The sequence below is a fragment of the Schistocerca americana genome, chromosome 4 (assembly GCF_021461395.2).
Source record: "Schistocerca americana isolate TAMUIC-IGC-003095 chromosome 4, iqSchAmer2.1, whole genome shotgun sequence".
Classification (NCBI taxonomy): Eukaryota; Metazoa; Arthropoda; class Insecta; order Orthoptera; family Acrididae; genus Schistocerca; species Schistocerca americana.
Window position 1 is genome coordinate 619146956 of NC_060122.1, and position 24584 is coordinate 619171539.

At 44.1% G+C, this 24584-nt stretch overlaps 1 protein-coding gene across 1 annotated transcript in view; it reads left to right on the forward strand.

Annotated features, from left to right (window-relative positions):
• The first annotated feature begins 3360 nt into the window (after positions 1 to 3360).
• LOC124612686 (protein 60A-like) overlaps positions 3361 to 24584 on the forward strand; it is a 162005-nt gene continuing 140781 nt past the window's right edge. Inside the window, exon 1 of the mRNA XM_047141021.1 lies at positions 3361 to 3828. Coding sequence (XP_046996977.1) covers positions 3366 to 3828 — 463 coding nt within the window. The 5' untranslated portion in view covers positions 3361 to 3365. The remainder of the gene's footprint in view (positions 3829 to 24584) is intronic.

Genomic DNA, 24584 nt, shown 5'->3' on the forward strand with positions numbered 1-24584 from the left:
TGTATATACTGACTGGCAGTTTACTCACACTCTCAAATTTATCTAGCCCTTGTCTCGTAAACACATGGCCATAAAATCGCATAAATTATCTCTATAATACAAGACTTTATAATACCGTGGCTCGATACTTTTCAGCATATAAATTGCCTCATATCAATATGACATTTACAATTATACATTGGTTGTACATACGTATCAGAAGTTACTGATCCTCCTTTTAGATATTTCTCTTTGCATCCGTAGCATCGACAGTGGCCGGCCGGAGTGACCGTGCGGTTCTAGGCGCTACAGTCTGGAGCCGAGCGACCGCTACGCTCGCAGGTTCGAATCCTGCTTCGGGCATGGATGTGTGTGATGTCCTTAGGTTAGTTAGGTTTAATTAGTTCTAAGTTATAGGCGACTGATGACCTCAGAAGTTGAGTCGCATAGTGCTAAGAGCCATAGCCATCGACAGTGCTTCAGCACAACTGTCACTATATCTCAAACATGCAGAAATGAATACAAAACAAGGCGAATACACGTAATATTTAAGTTTCGCTGTTACCGCAAATTGCAGTGTCGTCCAAATCACGCGACTAGCACTGTTTGATGCTGAGAACATGCACAGTAGACTATGATCACACCTTGGATATACATAGAAAATTACCATCTGACAGTCGCTGCGACTCTAACGCCCCAAGCGGCGTGAAAGCAGCCGTAAAATTGAAGTTGTTTTTATTCATTTTTCTCCTTAATTAGCGAAATAATTATTAAATTTTTCGTTCCTAGCTTTATTAAATTGTCAAAAGGCGATTGACCATGAAACACGTATAAAAACCACTGAATCTACTAGATTCAATGACCTTAGCTACAACTGAATGCTGAAGAAATACTTTCCAACATGTGTATTACTGCAGCGCTCTCAACTGAAAACAAGAGAATATAAAGACATATTTCAGACATGAGACGAATGTATTTCTTTTGTTACCTGTTTTTATTATGACAGGCATTTTCCTTGACACATAACTTTATAGGGGGCGTAAACTGTCGCAGACTCTTACACTTCACTCTACTTTGTAAAAGATAAATATTTTAGTAACTGTAATTACTTTTGTTTCAAAAGCGAATGTCCTGAAGAAAAAAAATGGCTCTGAGCACCATGGGACTTAACATCTGAGGTCATCAGTCCCCTAGAACTTAGAACTACTTAAACCTAACTAACCCAAGGACATCACACACATCCATGCCCGAGGTAGGATTCGAACCTGCGACCGTAGCAGTCGCGCGGTTCCAGACAAGCGCCTAGAACCGCTCGGCCACAACGGCCGGCTGTTCTGAAGATTCTTGCCGGTTTTACTCAAATGCAGCTACGATTGTGGAAATGGTTTCTTCTGTGTTGGGAAACGGTTTTACTGCTTTTGTTCTTTTATTATCACGTTTGTGTGTTTTTTTCTTCAGCTACAGTTGTGGTAGCTTATCTGCTACGTGAAATAATGTAGTTATTGCATTCCATACACGCTACCAATGTCGCACATTCACTAAGTTGACTGGAAGTGTAACGAAGAAAACTTCACGTTTTTGAATAGGTATACGACGCCTTTCTGCAAAAAAACTGGTCTTTTGCTGTTTACTAGAAATTTTTTTGTTCTTGAAGAACACGAGATTCTCTAGTAAAAAACCTTATGTTACAAGACAATCTTAAATAAACAATCGTGTAATGTAGGAGTCCAGTCTCCTAAGTTAGTTAGGAAACCTAAAAAAAAAACAAATGTGGTGCCTTTTTCTTGTTGTTGCACCAATTTATTGCGTTAAAGACGCTCCCGTTCGCAAAAACCATTCTTCAGACCAATATAAACAATAACAATTCGCTTTCAGTTTCACAAGATCTCGACGAACTCAACAGTGTAACTTACTGGCCGCTTGACGCTCTGCAGTGACAGTGGATAACGAAACAGAGACGCAGTGTTGCTACTGTGGTATTGGGTGTATCGGTTGTTGCCATAGGGGTAGCATTCATCTCACGCTAGGTGAGGAGAACCCTACGTCATATGGACTCGCATTCGGAAGGGCGACGGTTCAATCCCGCGTCCGGCCATCCTGATTTAGGTTTTCCGTGATTTCCCTATATCACTTCAGGCAAATGCCGGGATGGTACCTTTGAAAGGGCACGGCCGATTTCCTTCCCCATCCTTCCCTAACCCGAGCCTGTGCTCCGTCTCTAATGACCTCGTTGTCGATGGGACGTTAAACACTAATCTCCTCCTCCTCCTCCTACGTCATAGCGACGTTACACTACGTCATCGTGGCGTAAATAACCTAAATCGACTACATCAGTGCGTATATCGATCTTTGCGGTTGTACCGATAACGTCAAAGCTAAATGTAAATACATGTGTACAAACGAAGTGACAGGAGTTATCTGTTACGCTCATCCCAGTTGAATTAATTATTAAGCTGTATGCCCAACAATTTGGGATGATATTATGTGTTTCAGAAACATAATTAATGTCTGAACGAAGTCATTTTTTTTTAAATCCGATGAATCGTGCATAAATCGTGTGGATAGAAACGTGAAATAATTAATTATTAAGCTGCAATCTAAAGAATGTGGGATGTTACTGTGTGTTTCATGAACATAACGAATATCTGAATGAAGGAATCATAACCATAACGAAAGTGTCTTGTTATTTTTCTAGCCTGAAATGAATGCTACCCCTTTTTTTTTTTTTTAAATCCAATGAATCGTGTCTAAATCCTGTGGACAGAAACATGAAATAATTAATTATTAAGCTGCAATCCAAAGAATGTGGGATGTTATTGTGTGTTTCATGAACATTACGAATATCTGAAAGAAGGAATCATAACTATAACGAAAGTGTCTAGGCATTTTTTAGTCCGATTAATCGTGCATAAATCATGTGGATAAAAACGTGAAATAGGGAGAAATTAAAGTGTTTCGTATTTTCATAAAAGCCAATGCATTGTACATAATTCATGTGGGCAGAAACGTTAAACTGAGAAACTGAAGTTGGAAGTAATTCCGAATGTTGCTGGAAATATTAAACCATCTAGTTCCATTTAATTTTGCCTTCATCTTGTAAATCAACTAAAAACAAAGAACAGTGCAGATTCAAGACGCACACAACAGTCGATGTATACAGAATGCACACAACAGTCGATAGGACAACTCGTGAAACTCATGATGACGCCTGCCTACGTCACGTTGACGTAGGGCTCTCCTCACCTAGCTGAAATGAATGCTACCGTTGCCATAGGGTGTACGGAAAAGCAGTGGCTCGAGCGGACCGCGCCGGCAGGTTGGCAACCCTGCGGCAGCCCGTCTGGCGCGGCAACAGCCTCCCCGCAGTCTGCAGGCGAGACGCGAGCATGACCGGTCAGTGCGTCAGCGCCCGCCAGAGAGGCAAGAGGAGCCGTGGTGCGCCGTGCTGTGCTAGTGAAGTGCCGTGTTGTGCTGTTGTGATGCGGTCTCGCTGCGCGCTGCTGCTGCTGGCCGCGCTGGCGGCGGCGTGCTGGCCCGGGGGCGGCGGCTCGCTGTCGGGCCTGTACGCGGACAACGGCCTGGACCAGACGGTGATCCAGCGCGCCATGTCGCGCGCCGAGAAGCGGCAGGTGGAGCGCGAGATCCTCAGCCTGCTGGGGCTGCCGCGCCGGCCGCGCGCAGCGGCGCCGCAGCTGCTGCACAGCGCCGCGCCCCGCTTCATGCTCGACGTCTACCAGTCGCTGCTCGAGCCGCGCGCCACCAGGAGCTCCCGCTCAGAGTTCCGCCTCAGCGGGCAGGAGCTCAGCGCCATCGACACCAGCGACGCCATCATGAGCTTCATCAGTCAGAGTGAGTTCCCTCCTATCTCGCTGTCCTACTGTAGTCCGATCGAAAGTAATTGACATTTGACAGTTAGCGGGCTAGACTGCTGCTGCTAACAACACACCAGTGGGAACATGGCACTGTCTGTTCCCACTGCCTTCTCCTGTGCACATACCATTGTGACTGTCACTTCTGAAATATGAAACATTCATGGACAAAAAAATTTCGCCTATTTCATCGCAAAAGAAACGCGAAACCCTAATTAAAATCAAGAAAACCATTTTGACACACTTAGACACACTATGGAGCTCTGTACTGTGTGTGAATTTCAGATTCTTTGCGTGATTTTTGTGGTAGATAAAAACATTAAAACGAATTTCTCTCCCTGTGGAGCCAGGATGCTGTGATGGCTGTCTGAAGACAGTACTTGTTGAAACAACATCACAGTTTTGGACCTCAGAGTCAGATGCTAACTAATTTAAATCACACTGTAGCATAGAGAGAGTACTGTACCTTAGACCCGGAGCCAGCCAAACCTACACCCCCATCCCCTGCAGCCCACCTGTAAACTATCTTTCTGCACTTTTTTCTATGCATTTTTAGTAAATTTTATAAACATATACATATTAAAATGGATGTATGTGTATGTACTTCTGCATCTCGTAGTAAACCACTGGATCACCTTCAACCTAATGTAGTATGATATGGTCTGTTGTCTGGAAAGAAGTACTGTAGGGATAACAACCATGTCGCTTTGGAGTGGGTGTGACGATGAAGAGGGGGTGACATAGGATGTGAACAGGGAGATGGGGAGGTGGATGTGGCCAAAGTAAGATGAGATGGAGGAGGAGATAGATAAGAGAGGGAGGAGAGTTGAAGACAGAGAGGAGGGCAGATGGAGAAGAGGGGGAGGAGGAGTGGAAAGAGAGAAGTTAGGAGAAGATGGATAGAGAGAGGGTGAGTAGGAGAAGCGTTCAGAGGAGGCAAGAGGAGTTGGGCAGATGGGGAGATGGTATGAGATGGGCAGAGAGGAGGATGGGAGGAGATGGAAAGAGACAAGCAGGAGAGGAAGAGTTGGACAGAGAGAGCGCAGGGAGGTAGAGACGGGCAGAAAGAGTGCAGGGCGGAAGGTATGGACAGAGAGAGAGGAGAGATAAAGAGGAGAAGGAGGAAATTGAAAGAGTGAAGGGGAGGTGGAGATGGACAGAGACACGATGGAGTGGGGATAGACAGAGAGAGAGAGTGAGTGAGTGAGTGAAGAGGAGAAAAACAGAGGGGCCAGGAGTAGTTTGTCATATAGGGGGGAAGGGGAGAGGGGGAGGACAAGGTAGACGGAGAGAGGATGGAGTCTGGATGGATGGGAGTGAGTGAATTGGAGTAGGTCAGAGAGGTGGCAGGAGGAGTTGGATGGATAGAGGGGGGAAAGAGATGGAGGTCGGCTGGAGGGACAAAGGAGGAGATGGATAGGGAAGGATATTTGCGGTAGGTGACATATGTGTAAGCGGATGTAGCTGCAACTAAAAACCTATTTTTTTATATATAAAAGTGATGCACGAATCGGCAATGGTAAAACAAACCCACTAATTGATGGCACATGTAACTGGCAATAGGGCTACTCACCTCATCGCGGTTCGCTCTGATAAGCACTTGCGAATAACGCATCCCTAAGGGCTCCATTGGCAGACACTTCGAACTGCCTGTTCAGTGAGATTTGATACAAGAACTACGCCGTTTACACAGTTAGTACAGCAATTATCAAAGACACGTAAGAATTTCAGTGCATTAGCGTGTGCCAGATTGTAATTCGCGCTAGATCAACAAGAAAGGACCTAATACATAAGCAAGGACCCACTTCCAGCAGTCCTATGAAATCACATTCTTGAGTAATGCACTCTATGACAAAGGCCAGCAAATGTTTGTTTACACGAAGGTTCAAAAGAGATCTGAATATATCAACAGAAAACTAGCACAACGACTAAAGCTCCCAAATGTTGTTAATCGCTCAGAGGAAGCTTATTCTGGAATTCTTTTTTATGTACGTAAATTACTTATCTCCTCAAATTTTTTTGATTGCTTCCTCTACCGTCGCTTCCCTCTCCAATCGTCAGCCATCAGAAATCTGCAAAGATCAGAAGCGTGGAATAAACAGCATACGAGGCAGCAGCAGGAACTCCGTTGATAAACATGAGCGAGCGATTTAGGTGGCAGCAGTGCGAACCAACCGCACTGTCATCACATAAATAAAGTAGCGACAGACGTCTTTTCGGTAGGTAGTCGTTACTGTCTGATGATACTTGGACGAAAGAGACTGTGACAGTAGCCTTTGTGTAACTGGAGATAGTCACAGATACATTTTCGCAGGTCAGATTAATCAGCTTCACCTAGCAAATGATACAGCATTCAGAGGGTCTGCCTACTCGTAAACAAACTATATTGCGTCAATAGCTATCGGAAAGAGATGAATTTCGCTCGCCTTCCGGCCTCTATCGAAACTGTTACTTCCGTCAGTCACTATGCCAAGATTCTTCTTGAGGGCTTACACACGCATCAATTTATCGGCCGACCGACCAGAGTTGCCATCTACAGAAATGTTGTCGCTTAGAAGTACGCTACGACAATCTGTTTAGAAGTTAAAAACTTCCATTATGCATGTAGTTGTACCCGTAGTTCTTACTCAAGGTGGGCAAAGAGAAACTAAACAAAACTATACAACTACGCTTAACATCTAGTCGCAGCCATAGTGTCACACTTTGCATGCAGTTCATCAGATCGTATGGCAACTGCGAGCGATCAACAATCGATCGGTGCGATCTGTAATTTATCCGAACATCTACATGTACATCTGCATCTGTGTCTATGCTCTGGAAGCCACCATGAGGTGCATGGCAGAGGATATGTACCAATTATTAGGGTTTCTTCCTGTTCCATTCACGTATGGAGCGCGGGAGGAATGATTGTTTGAATGCCTCTATGCATGCTAATTATTCTAATCATGTCCTCACGATCCCTATGTGAGGGGGTTGCAGTATATTCCTAGAGCTATCATTGAAAGCCCCGTTCTTGAAACTTTGTTAATAGACTTCCTCAGGATAGTTTATGTCTGTCTTCAGGAGTCTGCCAATCCATTTCCTTCACAGACGCTCTCCCACGGATTAAACAAACCTGTGTCCCTTCGTACTGCCCCTATCTGTATACGTTAAATATCCCCTGTTAGTCCTGTCTGGTATGGGTCCCACACACTCGAGCAATATTCTACAACCGATCGTACGAGTGATTTGTAAGCGATCACTTTTGTAGACTGATTGCTCTTCCCTAGTATTCTACCAATAAACTGAAGTCTACTACTTGCTTTACCCATGACTGAACCTTATCCCTACACCCTGAGTTAGCCGGTTCCAGCAGTGACTCATTGGTATTATAGTCATAGGATACTACGTTTTGTGAAGTGCAAAATTTTACGTTTCTGAACATTTGAAGCAAGCTGCCAATCTCTGCACTACGTGAAATCTTATGAAGGTCTGACTGCATATTTATGCAGCTTCTCTCAGATAGTAGACTTCATTACAGATAACTTCGTCATCTGCAAAAAGCCTGATTTTACTATTAACATAGTCTGCAAGGTCATTAATATACAACACGAAGTGCGATCAGTGACGTTGAGAATATGGCTACCGATCTGCGACTCGTTTGTGTAGTTATTAAACATGGTTGTATAGTTCTGTTTGCCTGTATCAGTAGCTTGATTTTTATATTTTCTCCTTTCGAAATTAAAATCAATACGGTTTCACGTGTGTTATCCACGGATTTCTGCCGAGCGTTATGTTTCTGCCTATTTGATCCGTTGGTGCCCTCATTATTTCATTTCTCAAAGGTACCCATTCCTCTTCTGTGTCATTTCTTTTTTCCATTTCCATTAATTGTTGCCTAATGCTCCCCATGAAACTCGCTCAACCTCTGATTACTTCAATTTATCCAAGTTCTATCACTGAAATTTCGTAGCTTTCTGCAATTTCTTGAGTTTTAATGTGCAGTACATTTTGCTACGAGTTTCTAGCGTTGCGGCTTCCCTACATACAAGAGCATCATCCGCTAACAATTTCATGGAGCTTCCGACGTTAAGCGTGAAGTCATTATACATACGCATACATGCTGACTCATCCGTCCCTACCGCTGTAGTTTTATGCAATCCGCAACATTATATCAGGCCTTTAAAAAACCACGCGCGAGATTTTCACATTCTCTGGCGTGGTATGCGCGAACTAGTAGTCATACAGGAAAAGAAATTCGGGACCTTTTTGTGGGACATTAAATGTAGTTAAATTTTGTACTAGGGTTCGTTTTCGCTGTAGGCCACGGTTTCCGAGTTACTCAAGTAAAACTACAACAGCTACCTTCAAACGAACCTGCGCCCTCACACTCATTCCTTGTCCCCGATACTCGATCATTTTTTATCTCTATTGATTGGGCTATTACGCCAGCAGCATAGACAGCCATTTCGTTAACATTATTAATTTTAACGTGCCCTTGAGCGTAATGAAAGAAAAACGATTTCTGTAAACGTTACGCTAAAACTAAGTGCGTGGACAGTTTGATCCAAAATTAACCCTTACACAAGCCGGCCGTTGTGGCCGAGTGGTTCTAGGCGCTGCGACCACTACGGTCACAGGTTCGAATCCTACCTTGGGCATGGATGTGTGTGATGTCCTTAGGTTAGATAGGTTTAAGTAGTTCTAAGTTCTAGGGGACTGATGACCTCAGAAGTTAAGTCCCATAGCGCTCAGAGCCATTTTTGAACCCTTACACAAGCACAGTAGTTTTGTAGTCAGAAGGCCTGTCGAATACAACGATGTGATTACTTATTTTATGCTGTTAAAGTTCACAAAACTGTGAAGTAAAATTTTCACAAGCGTCAGTTTTACAATATGTAAGTGTTTGACCAAGCCGGCGGCGTACTAAGCCACTCAGTGAAGATTGAAAAGGTCGAATGTCTGAAATAATTCGCGCAGTAGCAAATTTTACTTCAGTGGTAGGAGGGAGCTCGATCAACACCATATTAGAAGTCCTGACTAATAGGTGCTGAGTGTGGGATTGTGTGTGCGTTTGAAGGTCACGTTTGTACATTTTTCTTGAATAACTCGAAAACTAGCGCTTCTAGAAAACTTACCCAGTACAAAATTTAGTTGCATCAAATTTCTTAGAAAAAGGTCTTGTTCATTTTTTGCTATAGGACTAATAGTTTGCTCGTAACGAGAGAGAGAATATGAAAATCTCGCGCGTCCATTTTGTAGGCCAGATAAAATATTGCGAGTTGTCTAAAACTACATCGTTAGGGGCAGCTGGCTCACCCTGTGAACAGTAGTGGCCCTATAATTCTCCCTTGCGTAGGCCCGAAGTTACTGTTACGTCTGGAGATTTCTGTCCTTTAAGAACAACGTACCATGTTGAGCTCTACTTATCGTTTATTACAAATACCTATAATTTGAGTCCCCACTAATTCTGTGGATTCCCATATCCACAACTGCCTTAGATATACTTATTTTGCAGTCTGTAGTCCAGAATTGCAGGTCAACAGCATCATATATATGGTTAGGTGATATTTTAACTATGTAGATGACAAACAAATTTTCGAATATACTTGGTTTATTATCGTTCTGTACAAACACCATGCCTTGGGATTGAGGCACAAAAATGTCTTGCTGCATCAGTGAGTGAGTGTTGTGTCCTTCACTCTAGATGCAACGCTGTCTTCTACATTTATATAGATACTATGAAAATCACATTTAAGTGCCTGATAGAGAGTTCATCGAACCACCTTCACAATTCTCTATAATTCCAATCTCGTATAGCTCGCGGAAAGAACGAACACATATATCTTCCCGTACGAGCTCTGATTCCCCATATTTTATCGTGGTGATCTTTTCTTCCTATGTAGGTCGGTGTCAACAAAATATTTTCGCATTCAGAGGGGAAAGCTGGTGATTGGAATTTCGTGAGAAGATTCCGTCTCAACGAAAAACGTCTTTGTTTTAATGATGCCCAGCGCAAATCCTGTATCATTTCTGTGACACTCTCTCCCAGATTTCGCGATAATTAATACAAACCGTGCTGCCCTTCTTTGAACTTTTTCGATGTACTCCGCCAATCCTATCTGGTAAGGATCCCACACCGTGCAGCATATTCTAAAAGATGACACACAAACGTAGTGTAGGCAGTCTCCTAAGTAGATCTGTTACATTTTCTAAGTGTCCTGCCAGTAAAACGCAGTATTTGGTTAGCCTTCTCCACAACTTTTTGTATTTAAGTTGTTCGTAATTGTAATTCCTAGGTATTTACTTGAATTTACGACCTTTAGATTTGACTGATTTATCGTGTAACCGAAGTTTAATGGAATCCTTTTAGCACTCATGTGGATGACCTCACACTTATCGTTATTTAGGGTCAACTGCCAATTTTCCCATCATTCAGATATCTTTTCTAAATCGTTTACAATTTGTTTTGATCTTCTGATGATTTTATTAGTCGATAAACGACAGCGTCATCTACAAACAACCTAAGACGGCTGCTCAGATTGTCTCCCAAATTGTTTATATAGATAAGGAACAGCAAAGGGCCTATAACACTGCCTTGGGGAACGCCAGAAATCACTTCTGTTTTACTCGACGACTTTCCGTCAGGTACTAGGAACTGTGACCTCTCTTGACAGGAAATCACGAATCCAGTCACATAACTGAGACAATATTCCATAAGCACGCAATTTACACTACAAGCCGCTTGTGTAGTACAGTGTCAAAAGCCTTCTGGAAACATATGCAGTCTTGGAAATAAATGCAGATCTGTCGTCTGCTAACGCGTCTGCCAAGGCCGTGACCGCAACAACCGCCCACCCAAGTCCTCCTGCCAAAAAGTGCATCCTTAAGCGGAGGCCTTTGCTTTTATTCTAGTTCCCATGGGGTCAGACAAGCATTGCTTCAGAATTATGATTCAAATTAACTATTGTGTAAATTTACGTTATGTTGACGGCTAATTAGACAAAACTGAGTATCAGAGGTGGGCATAAAATGATAACTGGATCCTACTATCGCGCACCAGACTCATCTCCTGATGTAACCGGAAGCTTTAGAGGAAACCTCAGTTCACTTGTACGTAAGTTCCCCAGTCGCACTATAATCATCGGTGGAGATTTCAATCATCGAACAATCAATTGGGAAAATTACAGTCGTGTTAGTGGTGGGCGTGATAAGTTGTCCTGTGAAACATTACTAAATGCCTTCCCTGAAAAGTACCTAGAACATGTAGTTCGGAACTCCATTCATCATGGAAATATGTTGGATCTAATGGCAATGAATAGACCAGACCTCTTTGAGGATGTCCACGTCGAAACTGGTATCAATGACCATGACGCGGTTGAGGCAACAATGGTTACCAAAGTACGAAGGACAACTAAAAGAAGCAGATATGTATGTTCAGTGAACTAGATAAAAAAATCAGAAGTGTCATATCCCAATGAAGAGCTTGAAACTTTCGGCACAGGGCAGGAACATGTAGGGGAACAATGACTCAAGTTTAAAAGAATAATTGACGGTGCGATGGATAGATACATCCGCAGGAGAACAGTTCATAATGGGAGGGATCGTCATTGGTACACAATCACTATAAAGAAACTGCTAAAGAAACAGAGATTACCACATAATCGGTATAAAACAAAGCCTAAGACTATAGATAGAAAGAAATACTGAATGAAACGCGTTTGCTGTCAAGAGAGCAATGCGTGAGGCCTTCAGTGACTATCGTAGCAAAATATTGTCAAATGGTCTTTCACAAAACCCAAAGAAATTCTGCTCGTATGGAAAGGCTATTACTGTCACCAAAGTTGGTGTCCCATCCCTAGTGAATGAGACAGGAACTGAAGTTGAGGGTAGCAAAGCCAAATCTGAAATGCTTAGCTCCGTTTTCGAATGTTCCTTTACAAAAGAAAACCCGGGAGAATTGCCCCAATTCAGTCCTCGTACCTTGAAAAGATGAGTGAATAAGTATTAGTGCCAGTGGTATAGAGAAACAAATGAAATTGTTACAAGAGAACAAATCCACAAGATTCGATGGAATACCTGTCAGATTGTGTACTGAATTTGCGACTGAGTTATCCCCTCTTCTGTTTGTGATCATTCGTGCGTGCCTCGAACAAAATATAGTGCCCAGTTCCTGTAAAGACAGAGCTCATACCCGTCTACAAAAAGGATAGTAGAAATTATCCACAAAACAGGAAAATCAGAAGCCAGTCTGAAGTTCGTTGGGAGGATCATAAAGAAACGTAATTCACCCGCGAAAGAGGTGGCTTAGAACACAGTCGTCCGACTAATACCTGTGTATTGATAATCTGGAACCCTCCTAGGTTGGATTAATAGCAGAGATAGAGAAAACACAGAGAAGAGCGATACGTTTCGTCACGGATTCGTTTAGTAAGTGCGAGAGCATTACGTAGATGCTCATCCAACTGCAATGGTAGACGCTACAGGAGCGGTGTTGAGCAACATAAAAAGGATTACTCTGAAAATTCCTCAAGTGTAAGTTATAAGAAGAGTCATGTAACGTATTCCTTCCTCTCACATATGTTTCGCGAAATTACCACGACGGGACAATCACAGAAATTACAGTTCTGAAAGTGCCATGTTACTGATCGAAAGGTAACGGGTTCTGTCCCTGGTCAGCCCCACAATTTTTATGTCACTTTTCACTACGTTTATCTCTGACAACGTCTGTTAATGTGCAAAAAGGCGAGAGACACTTTTGTTCGTAGTCCACATTAGATTGCTGGTTCCTCCGTAACTGGCAAGGTAACTCAGTACGAATTACAGAGGAAGGCACCGGCGTAGCACCTCCAGTAGCACCATGCCTACTAAAGCACTACCGTGTTCAAACCTACCTTCGCACTGAGGACGGCCGTACCTGTGCGGAGGCTTAACAACAGCTGTTCCTGAGCACCAATATGGATGGAGGCTTAACAACAGCTGTTTCCGAGCACCAGTATGGACTGGTAAAGGAGAGCGGCAGAAGTTGCCCCCGCCACGCACCGTAATGTACCTTGCCGATTGTAGATGAAGGAGTACGAAATTTCGTTCTTTTTCGAATTCACAGCCTCTTTATCTCTTTTAATTTTTTTTACCTAATCACGTGTCTCTCCATGAGTTTTAATACATGCGCCCCTCCTCAAAACAAAATTCGCTCGACTCTGATCGGCTAATTAATAGAGTCTCCTTTATGTGGTTGTTGCTTTTGTGGTCCTCAGTCCGAAGACTAGTTTGATGCAACTCTCAGTGCTACTGCAGCCTCTGCAAGCCCCTTCATCTCTGAATAACTCCTACAACCTATATCCATCTGAACCTGCTTAGAGTTCTCATCTCTTGTTCTTCCTCTACAATTTTCATATCCCATACTTCCCTCCAGTACTAAATTGATGATTCCTTGAAATCTCAGAATGGGTCCTATCAGCCTATCTCTTCTTTTAGTCAGTCTGTGCCACAAATTTCTTTTATTCCCAATTCGATTCAGTAACTCCTCATGAGTTACGCAATCTATTCATCTAATCTTCACCGTTGTTCTATAGCACCACACATCAAATGCTTATTTTCTCTTCTTGTCTCAACTGCTATCGTCCATTTTTCACCTCCTTACAAGGCTACGCTCCAGACAAATACCTTCAGAAAAGACTTCCTAACTGTCAAATTTCTATTGAATGTTATCAAACTCCTCTTTTTCATAAATGCTTACCTTGATAGAGCCAGCGTGCTGTTTGTATCCTCTCTAATTCAGCCATCATTAATCATTCTGCAGCCCAAGTTACAAAACTCATCTACTACTTTTAGTGTTTCGTTTCCTAATCAAACTTCCTCAGCATCAGCTCATTTAAATCGACTACATTTCAGTCCATATGCTTTGCTTTCGTTGGTGTTTCTCTTGTATCCTTCTTCCAAGACACTATTTCGTCGCCGGCCGCTGTGGCCGAGCGGTTGTCGGCACGGTAGCTCAGCGTGTTTGGTCAGAGGGCCGCACGCCCTCAGTAAGAAAAAAAAAAAAAATAAAACTGAGTAAAAGAATCAACTTGAACAGATGTCATGTGACGTCCGCCCAGACCAAACGCAACAAACATTATCGAACAAAATAAAAAAAAAAGCGGTTCTAGGCGCTTCAGTCAAGAACCGCGCTGCTGCTACGGTCGCAGGTTCGAATCCTGCCTCGGCCATGCATGTGTGTGATGCCCTTAGGTTAGTTAGGTTTAAGTAGTTCTAAGTTTAGGGGGTGATGACCTAGATGTTCAGTCCCATTGTGCTTACAGCCATATGAACACTATTTCGCCAAATGTCGAAGTTGCAATTTCTTCTCCCTGAACTTTTAATTCCTTCTCCAAATTTTTCTTTACTTTCTATTGCTGTTTGCTCAGTGTTCAATTGAATAACGTCGGGATAGCTTACTAATTTGTCTTACTCCATTCTCAATTGCAGCTTCCCTTTCATCCACTTCGACCTCTGTAACTACAGTCGTGCCTGTGTACAAGTTGTAAATAACCTTTTGCTTTCTGTGTTAAACCCCTACTATTTTTCAAAGAGTGTAGCCCAGTCGAAAGCTTTCTCTAAATCTGTAATGCTATAAACGTAAGTGCCTTTCTTTCAACTATCGTCTAAGAAAAGTCGTACGATCAGGTGTCACACTACTCTTCTTTGGAACCGAAACTGATCTTCACCGGGATCAGCTTCTTCCAGTTTTTTCGATTTTTCTGTAAATAATGTACGTCAATATTTTCCAACCATGACTTATTAAATTGATAGTTCGGTTATATTCACAGCTGTCAGCACCTGCTGTCTAATTGTTACCTTCTTCTTGAAGTTTGAGGATTTCCCGTTTGTCTTGTACATCTTGCACACCAGGCTGAATATGCGTTTCAAATCCGTAAAGTAGAAAATCATACATTCACATCGTGTATGCTTAGTTGGCATTCGGCCGTCTTCACTGTCGGCGAGCTGAAGCACAAACTCCCATTCTTCCTATTAACAACGAACCCAAGATGCGACAGTAATTTTCTTTTTTGCCGCGTTTGAAGTTTGAAATTGTTTCGACATAAACTTGATCAATCTGACGCAATTTCCTGGAAACTTGCGGCGTCACTATTATGACGTTTTTGCGTAAAAAAAATGCTCATTTACGAGCAAAGTGTTATTGAAATCAGTGACGTTCTGATCTACCGGCGTCAGGTTCAGCGACATTTTCATATTGGATCGTACCGACAGACTAAATGTGTCGTCAAGACATTTAACGCGTCGCTTGGTGAAAGCAATGTACTGTTTTGTCACAGGCAAGTTTAAACGCGAAATTTATGAACTATCGTACTTTTGGCTTCACAGAGATGTAACCCAACATGAAGTATGCTATGTCTCAGTCTTTGTGACTGGTAGCGGTAATTTAATAAAAACCTTTACATATTTCTTGAGACAGTCACGGTCGAAAAATAGTCAAAATGGCTTCAAATTCTTTTATACCAAGAAGATAAGTTGTTCGAGTATTTCAGGCATACCGAAACATTTAAGTTGTTTTTGTAATGCCATTTAGCCTGAAGATGACGTTTAACCCTCGAAACATGTCGCTAAATAAATAAGTAATACAATAGTTGACAAAATTTGTGACTGGTAGCGGTAATTAAAAAAAAAACTTTACATATTTCTTGGGACAGTCACGGTCGAAAAATAGTCAAAATGGCTTCAAACGCTTTGTAGTGGCTGACGCTGGATGTTCGACAGTCGACAGTCAACAGGTCCCGCAGCGCGGCCAGGAATTCCCTGCTATTCCCGTGGGCCCGCTTGGCTTTGTTCTCTCCGTCACCCCAGCCCTTATACAATAGATGGTCCCCCGGTCCCTATACCTGCCTAACTGCCTGCCGCTGTTCCCTCGCTTACCGCTATCTCGTCGGCCTCCCCTTTTAGCGGTGAAGGTGCCTCTGAAAGCGTCCACTTAGTCCATCACCACATCGCGTTTACCTGCCGCCACCGGCTGTAAGCTGTGACTCGCCTAACCGTGCTGCGTAGCACGCACCGGTTTTTCCACTCAACACATCTAATGAAACTGATTTACTGCAAATAAAATAAAAGTGAGGTGATTTTACAAGACATCCAACTGCGTGTGCGTTTTGCAAGCCACTGTACAGTACATAATGGATGCCTTTTTGTACATGTATTAGCGACTTCCTGCCTAATCCGTTCGCGCACGAAGCAAGGGAAAAACACAGTTTAGCCAATGACGTGCAGTTCCGAGTTCGCTACAAAGGGTATACCTGCCAGAAGTTCGGAGATCGTTCAGATATATTTTCACCGTATTTTCGTAAAACCACCCGTAGTCAAAGAGTAATTGCATTTTATAAAATTTGTTACCCTTCACTTGTTTTTTAATCTGTATTGCTCTGCATATAAACACTAAGACAAAAATCAAAAAGAAAAAAAAGGAGCAGACGATGCAGCGCGAGAGAATTATCCGAATAGAACGGAAATAGGTAGATGTTATGTACACGTATAGCCAAACAAATGATTACAATTTCAGAAAAATTGGACGATTTATTCAACACTAGGAGGTTAAAAAAAGTGAACTAGTCAGTAACGCGTTGGTCCACCTCTGGTGGTGTATGGCTTGGCATTGATTGCCGGAATTGTTGGATGTCCTCCTGAGGGATATCGTGCCACGTTCTGTGCAGTTCAGGATGTCAAATTAACCACCTTCCAGACGTCGTGTTTCCAACCTTATTTTTTTTGGCTACCAGTTTCAGCGTTTTACTACGCCATCTTCAGGCCCCTGACCGACGTGTAGGAATATTCTACCTCGGCTGTGATCAAAACAGGGGCCAGCAATACTGGTACCAGTATATTTTTGCTACATCGATCACTTCAACCATCTGCCGACACGTCGGTCAGGGACCTGAAGATGGCGTAGTAAAACGCTGAAACTGGTCGCCAAATAAAATAAGGTTGGAAACAAGACGGCTGGAAGGCGTTTAGTTTGACATCCTGTATCGAACAGTTGAGTCCCGCAACCGTCACTAAACAGATGGACATAGAGAGACTTCTGTGCAATTGGCACGTTAGATCGCCAAACCCCCGAAATGGTTGGGAGGCCACTCCCCGTAATGCTCCAAACGTACTTCAATGCGAGATGCTTATAATTTCCACAAAGAAATTCTGTTCCGAAATCTGGCAGAAAACCAAAAGAGATTCTGGTCATACATAAAGCACACCAGTGGCAAGACGCAATCAATACATTCACTGCGCAATAACAAAGGTGAAGTCACTGATGACAGTGCCACTAAAGCAGAGTTATTTAACACGGTTTTCCGAAATTCCTTCACCAAAGAAGACGAAGTAAATGTTCCTGAATACCAATCAAGAACAACTGCCAAGATGAGAAACATAGAAGCAGATATCCTCGGTGTAACGAAGCAGCTTAAGTCACTCAATAAAGGCAAGGCCTCCGGTCCAGATTGTATACCAGTCAGATTCCTCTCGCTGATAAAATAGCTCCATATTTAGCAATTGTATACAACCACTCGCTCACAGAAAGATCCGTACCTAAAGACTGGAAAATTGCTCAAGTCACACCAATACCCAAAAAGGGAAGTAGGAGTAATCCGCTGAATTACAGGCCTATATCACTAACGTCGATTTGTAGTAGAGCTTTAGAACATATACTGTATTCGAACATTATGAAGTACCTCGAAGAAAACGATTTATTGACACATAGTCAGCACGATTTCAGAAAATATCGTTCTTGTGAAACACAACTAGCTCTTTATGCTCATTAAGTAATGAGTGCTATCAACAGGGGATGTCAAATTGATTTCATATTTTTAGATTTCCAGAAGGCTTTCGACACCGTTCCTCACAAGCGTCTTCTAACCAAACTGCGTGCCTACGGAGTATCGCCTCAGTCGTGCGACTGGATTCGTGATTTCCTGCCGGAAAGGTCACAGTTCATAGTAATAGACGGAAAGTCATCGAGTAAAACAGAATAACATCCTGCGTTCCCCAAGGAAATGTTATAGGCCCTCGGTTGCTCCTGATCTACACTCCTGGAAATGGAAAAAGAACACATTGACACCGGTGTGTCAGACCCACCATACTTGCTCCGGACACTGCGAGAGGGCTGTACAAGCAATGATCACATGCACGGCACAGCGGACACACCAGGAACCGCGGTGTTGGCCGTCGAATGGCGCTAGCTGCGCAGCATTTGTGCACCGCCGCCGTCAGTGTCAGCCAGTTTGCCGTGGCATACGGAGCTCCATCGCAGTCTTTAACACTGGTAGCACGCCGCGACAGCGTGGACGTGAACCGTATGTGCAGTTGACGGACTTTGAGCGAGGGCGTATAGTGGGCATGCGGGAGGCCGGGTGGACGTACCGCCGAATTGCTCAACACGTGGGGCGTGAGGTCTCCACAGTACATCGATGTTGTCGCCAGTGGTCGGCGGAAGGTGCACGTGCTCGTCGACCTGGGACTGGACCGCAGCTACGCACGGATGCACGCCAAGACCGTAGGATCCTACGCAGTGCCTTAGGGGACCGCACCGCCACTTCCCAGCAAATTAGGGACACTGTTGCTCCTGGGGTATCGGCGAGGACCATTCGCAACCGTCTCCATGAAGCTGGGCTACGGTCCCGCACCGTTAGGCCGTCTTCCGCTCACGCCCCAACATCGTGCAGCCCGCCTCCAGTGGTGTCGCGACAAGCGTGAATGGAGGGACGAATGGAGACGTGTCGTCTTCAGCGATGAGAGTCGCTTCTGCCTTGGTGCCAATGATGGTCGTATTCGTGTTTGGCGCCGTGCAGGTGAGCGCCACAATCAGGACTGCATACGACCGAGGCACACAGGGCCAACACCCGGCATCATGGTGTGGGGAGCGATCTCCTACACTGGCCGTACACCACTGGTGATCGTCGAGGGGACACTGAATAGTGCACGGTACATCCAAACCGTCATCGAACCCATCGTTCTACCATTCCTAGACCGGCAAGGGAAATTGCTGTTCCAACAGGACAATGCACGTCCGCATGTATCCCGTGCCACCCAACGTGCTCTAGAAGGTGTAAGTCAACTACCCTGGCCAGCAAGATCTCCGGATCTGTCCCCCATTGAGCATGTTTGGGACTGGATGAAGCGTCGTCTCACGCGGTCTGCACGTCCAGCACGAACGCTGGTCCAACTGAGGCGCCAGGTGGAAATGGCATGACAAGCGGTTCCACAGGACTACATCCAGCATCTCTACGATCGTCTCCATGGGAGAATAGCAGCCTGCATTGCTGCGAAAGGTGGATATACACTGTACTAGTGCCGACATTGTGCATGCTCTGTTGCCTGTGTCTATGTGCCTGTGGTTCTGTCAGTGTGATCATGTGATGTATCTGACCCCAGGAATGTGTCAATAAAGTTTCCCCTCCCTGGGACAATGAATTCACGGTGTTCTTATTTCAATTTCCAGGAGTGTATATTAACGACATAGGAGACAATCTGAGAAGCTGTCTTAGATTTTTTGCAGATGATGCTGCCATTTACCGTCTTGTGAAGTCATCAGATGATCAAAACGACTTGCAAAATGATTTAGATTCCTTTATGGTGCGAAAAGTGACAATTGGCCCTGAATAAGGAAAAGTGTGAAGCTATTCACATGAGTACTAAAAGAAATCAGCTAAATTTCGATTACGTGATAAGTGACACAAATCTGAGGGCTGTAAATTTAAAATTACAGATAACCTACATTGGAGCGATCACATAGATAATATTGTGGGTAGAGCAAACCAAGGACTGCGATTCATTGGCAGAACACTTAGAAGGTGCAACAGGTCTACTAAAGGCCTGCTTACACCACGTTTGTCCGCCCTATTCTGGAGTATTGCTGTGCGGTGTGGGATCTGCATCAGGTGGGACTGACGGATAACATCGAAGAAGTAGAAAGAAGTGCAGCTCGTTTTGTATTATCGCGAAATATGGGACATAGTGTCACAGTCATGATACGTGAATTGGAGTGGCAATCTTTAAAACAAAGGCGCTTTTCGTTGCGACGGGATCTTCTGATGAAATTTCAATCACCACTTTTCTCCTCCGATTGCGAAAATATTCTGTTGGCATCCGCCTACATAGGGAGAAATGATCATCACGATAAAACAGAAATCAGGGCTCGCACAGAAAAATTTAAGTGCTCGCTTTTCCCGCGTGCCGTTCGAGAGTGGAACGGTAGAAAGACAGCTTGAAGGTGGTTCATTGAACCCTCTGCCAGGCATTTTATTGTGAACAGCAGAGTAATCACGTAGGTGTGCATGTAGATGTACTCAAATGGAGAGAGAGCTAGCTACCTAGCTGGCCAAGTTAGGGTTTGGCAAGCACGAAAACAATCAGTAGAAACACTCGCCGTATGCGGGCGGGCATTATCTTGCTGAAATGTAAGCACGGGATGGCTTGCCACGAAGGCAGTTTACGAAGTGTAGAGTGACGGCGACCTACTGCTGTGCTATAAGGGTGCCGCAGATGATAACCAAAGCGGTCCTGCTACAAAGAAATGGCACCCCATACCATCACTCCTGGTTGCCGCCCCAGGCGGTGGTCGGCTGCCAAACGGCTCGGTTTGGCACGCGACATTCAGGTTGGTATCCCACCGCCGCCTGGGGCGTCTTGAGACACGTCTTCATCTACATCTACTTGATTACTCTGCGTTTTCACATTTAAGTGCTTGGCTGAGGGTTCATCGAACCACAATCATACTATCTCTCTACCATTCCACTCCCGAACAGCGCGCGGGAAAAACGAACACCTAAACCTTTCTGTTCGAGCTCTGATTTCTCTTATTTTATTTTGATGATCATTCCTACCTATGTAGGTTGGGCTCAACAAAATATTTTCGCGTTCGGAAGAGAAAGTTGGTGACGGAAATTTCGTAAATAGATCTCGCCGCGACGAAAAACGTCTTTGCTTTAATGACTTGCATCCCAACTCGCGTATCATATCTGCCACACTCTCTCCCCGATTACGTGATAATACAAAACGAGCTGCCCCTTTTTGCACCCTTTCGATGTCCTCCGTTAATCCCACCTGGAATGTTATTGACTGGAGTAAAATTCCGTTCACTGATTAGTCTCGTTTCAAACTGCTCCCCTATGCGCAGTGAAAACGCGTCCTGTGGACCCCCCCCCCCCCCCCCCCCCCCCCACTAGACAGTGGCGGGATACGGACCTGATTGTCGCCCGACAACCAAGAGTGAAGGTCTGGGGTTCCATTTCTTTTCATAGCAGCACCCGTTTGGGTGTCATCCGCGGCATACTTACAGCACAGCGGTACGTCGGCGATATTCTACGACCCATTTCGTGGCCCTTGATGGCAAGCCATCCTGGGCTTACGTTCCGACAAAATAATGCCCGCCTGCTTGATGCGTGAATTTCTACTGCTTCTCTTCGCGCTTGTCAAACATTGCCTTGGACAGGAAGGTCGTCGATCTCTCCCCCGTTGAGAAAGCAGTTTGGCCAGGGCCCTCCAACCAGTCTGGGATTTTGTCCATCTAACGCGCAATTTGCACAGAACTTGGCACTATATCCCTGAGGAGGGTATCCGACAACTCTGTGAATCAGTGCCAAGCCAAGTAAGTGCCTGCGTAGGGCTCCATGTGGGCCAACGCATTACTAACTTGCTCAAATTGTGAAGCCCTTTCTGTTCAATAAATCATCCTAATTTTCTGATTTTTTTTTTCCTTAGAGCGTATTCGCACAAGAATGTGAATGCCCATTGTTTATTTAACGAATGGTTTACAGAATTACAGTTACAAGAACGTATGTCATACTGATACAAGAGTCTCCTGAAAGTCCTCAGGCGCATTGAAACCTCCCATTAGAAAAATTTGTGAATTACTGTGCTGGTAAACCCCTTACGTCATATGATTTTTAAACAGCTGAGCTAAACTGGACGTACTCGGACATTTCTCTCTTTACTTATTCTGATCATCACTGAACTGACACACAATATTTTTAGCGCAACGCAATCTGACTTTCAATGATGCCTACAAGAGAATGGCCCTGACTAATAATAACCTATACCTTTCATGAATTCTTACCTCACAAAAATCTTCGTTACTCGAACTACTGCAATACAGCGAGCGCCAACACTGCCAGCTAAATAAAAGATTCTAACTACTGAAGGCACTAACTGCTGACAGGCATAGTTAGCAAATGAAAGATTTTGATAGAGAACAAACAATGTATTTACCTTAATAATGTTCAAAAGTCATCATATATATATATATATATATATATATATATATATATATATATATATATATATATATATATATCAGTTCATGATATCCAGTATTACAAATTTACTCTTTCTGATGGACACACGTCCAGATCGTCCGCTCTCAAAATTCTGCCATCTCTCTCAAAATTCTGCCATCTCTTTCGCCACATCCACCACTGCTGCCGGCTCGCCTCCAACTGCGCAACGCTACACGCTGTTCACATCCAACTGCCCAACACTACAATAGCAAAAATTCCAACAATGCAGCCGGTGTGGCCTTGCGGTTCTAGGCGCGTCAATCTGGAACCGCATGACCGCTACGGTCGCAGGTTCGAATCCTGCCTCGGGCATGGATGTGTGTGATGTCCTTAGGTTAGTTAGGTTTAAGTAGTTCTAAGTTCTAGGAGACTGATGACCTCAGCTGTTAAGTCCCATAGTGCTCAGAGCCATTTGAACCATTTTTTTCCAACAATGCAAACCAGCCACAGACTGCACACAGTGATTTTCATACAGAGCGCTATGTGGCGTTACCAACATAAAAACCTAAACAGCCTATTCACAGCATTTTCTTTGGTGTTTCTGCAGATGTTTACCATTTCGTTTAACAAAAAAGTAGGTGGAAGCCCATACAAATAGCCCTTGTCACGTCTTTCGAGCGACGGCCAGTGTCGATAGAAAGCATCGATTTGTTTGTCGTCCCAAACACAATTATTTTTTAACCGGGATTTTACGCGCTTATTCGATGGAGCGGTGCCATGTTAGTATAGTGCGATACTCGTTCTATCGACAAGCATTAAAAGGGACAGTAAAACACGAATAACCAGAACTCCAACAGCGCCAGCACCGCCTTTGTCCGTGCTAACTACTACCGTCATGCAACAGCGCTTCTCAGTCGTTGCTGGAGTACTGATTATTCTTCGTGTTTTATCGTCCCCGTTAATACGTATTGGACATCCGAAGACTCCAGCCACTTGATTGCTGCAGGTGCTGATCCAGCGACGTCTTTCCAAGTATCCACGAATTTTATTTTCGGGCAGTCGTGCAAAATGTGGTCCAGTGCTTCTTGCGATGTTCTGCAGTTGCATTGGTTATCGTCGGTCGTTCGCCATTTACGAGGGTGAGTCAAATGAAAACCTTTAATTTGTAATAACAGAGAGAAATTTCGCGTCGTTATCCTGTAAGTTTGTAAGCGTACTGCAAACAGCGTGCAGAATGGTCTGTAGATGGCAGCATAGTGCAGATGCACACATACCGTCGCAGTATCAGTATAAAGATGGCCGCCCCACTTGCGACTTGCACCAGGGAAGAACAGCGTTCTGTTATTCGGTTTTTGCGTAGTGAAGGTGTGAAACCTATTGAAATTCATCGACGAATGAAGGTTCAGTACGGTGATACCTGTTTGTCACAGCAGCAAGTCTACGAATGGAGTAGGAAGTTCACAAATGGTGTGACTTCAGTAGAAGATGCTCCTCGTACAGGTCAGGCACAACGAGTTGTGACTCCACAGAACATTTCAGCAGTTGGAGCCATAGTGAAGGAAAACCGCCGAGTGACACTGAATGACATTGCAGCATGTTTACAGATTAGTCATGGGTCAGCAAAGTGTCTGCAAGATGGTTGCCACGGCAGCTGAATCCTGAAATGAGAGAACGACGCGTTGATGCTTGTGAAGAACTTCTTCGGCGCTTTGAACGAGAAGGCGATGGCTTCCTTGTAAGAATCGTTACTGCGGACGAAACCTGGTTTCACTTCCACCAACCGGAAAGGAAGAGAGCGAGCAAGGTATGGCGCCATTCCTCATCACCAAAACCAAAGAAGTTTCGAACAGAACCGTCAGCAGGGAAGCTTATGCTGACTCTCCTTCGGGACGAAAAAGGCCTAGAGGGACCACTGTCACCAGTGCATCATACACAAATCTCCTAAAAAATCATCTGCGGCCTGCAATCAAATGAAAGTGATATGTATTGCTGTGAGTAGGTGTTCTTTTGCAACACGACAATGCAAGGCCCCACACTGCCCGTACAACAGTCGCAACAATCACAGACCTGCATTTCGAGTGTCTTCCTCATTCACCGTACTCACCAGACCTTGCCCCAAGTGATTTCCATATGTTTGGACCACTCAAAGACGCAATGGGAGGAAAGAAGTTCCGTTCTGATGAAGAAGTACGCCACGCGGTGCACGAGTGGTTGCGCAGACTACGAAAAGAATGTTTTTTTTTTCTCTAAAGGAATTTATGTACTTTGTAAGCACTGGAGGACTTGCAATGAGCGTTGGGGAGATTATGTAGAAAAGTGATACAGCTTTGTACCACTTCTGGACAATAAATAATATTTTAAAAAATATTTAAGGTTTTCATTTGACTCACCCTCGTATGTAGTACTGCTTTGGGCACGACTTTGTCATTTCTGACACTGTTGAGGAAGCTCCATATATTTCTTGGTTGGATGGCCAGATCTATTTTACGGATCTTCTCAT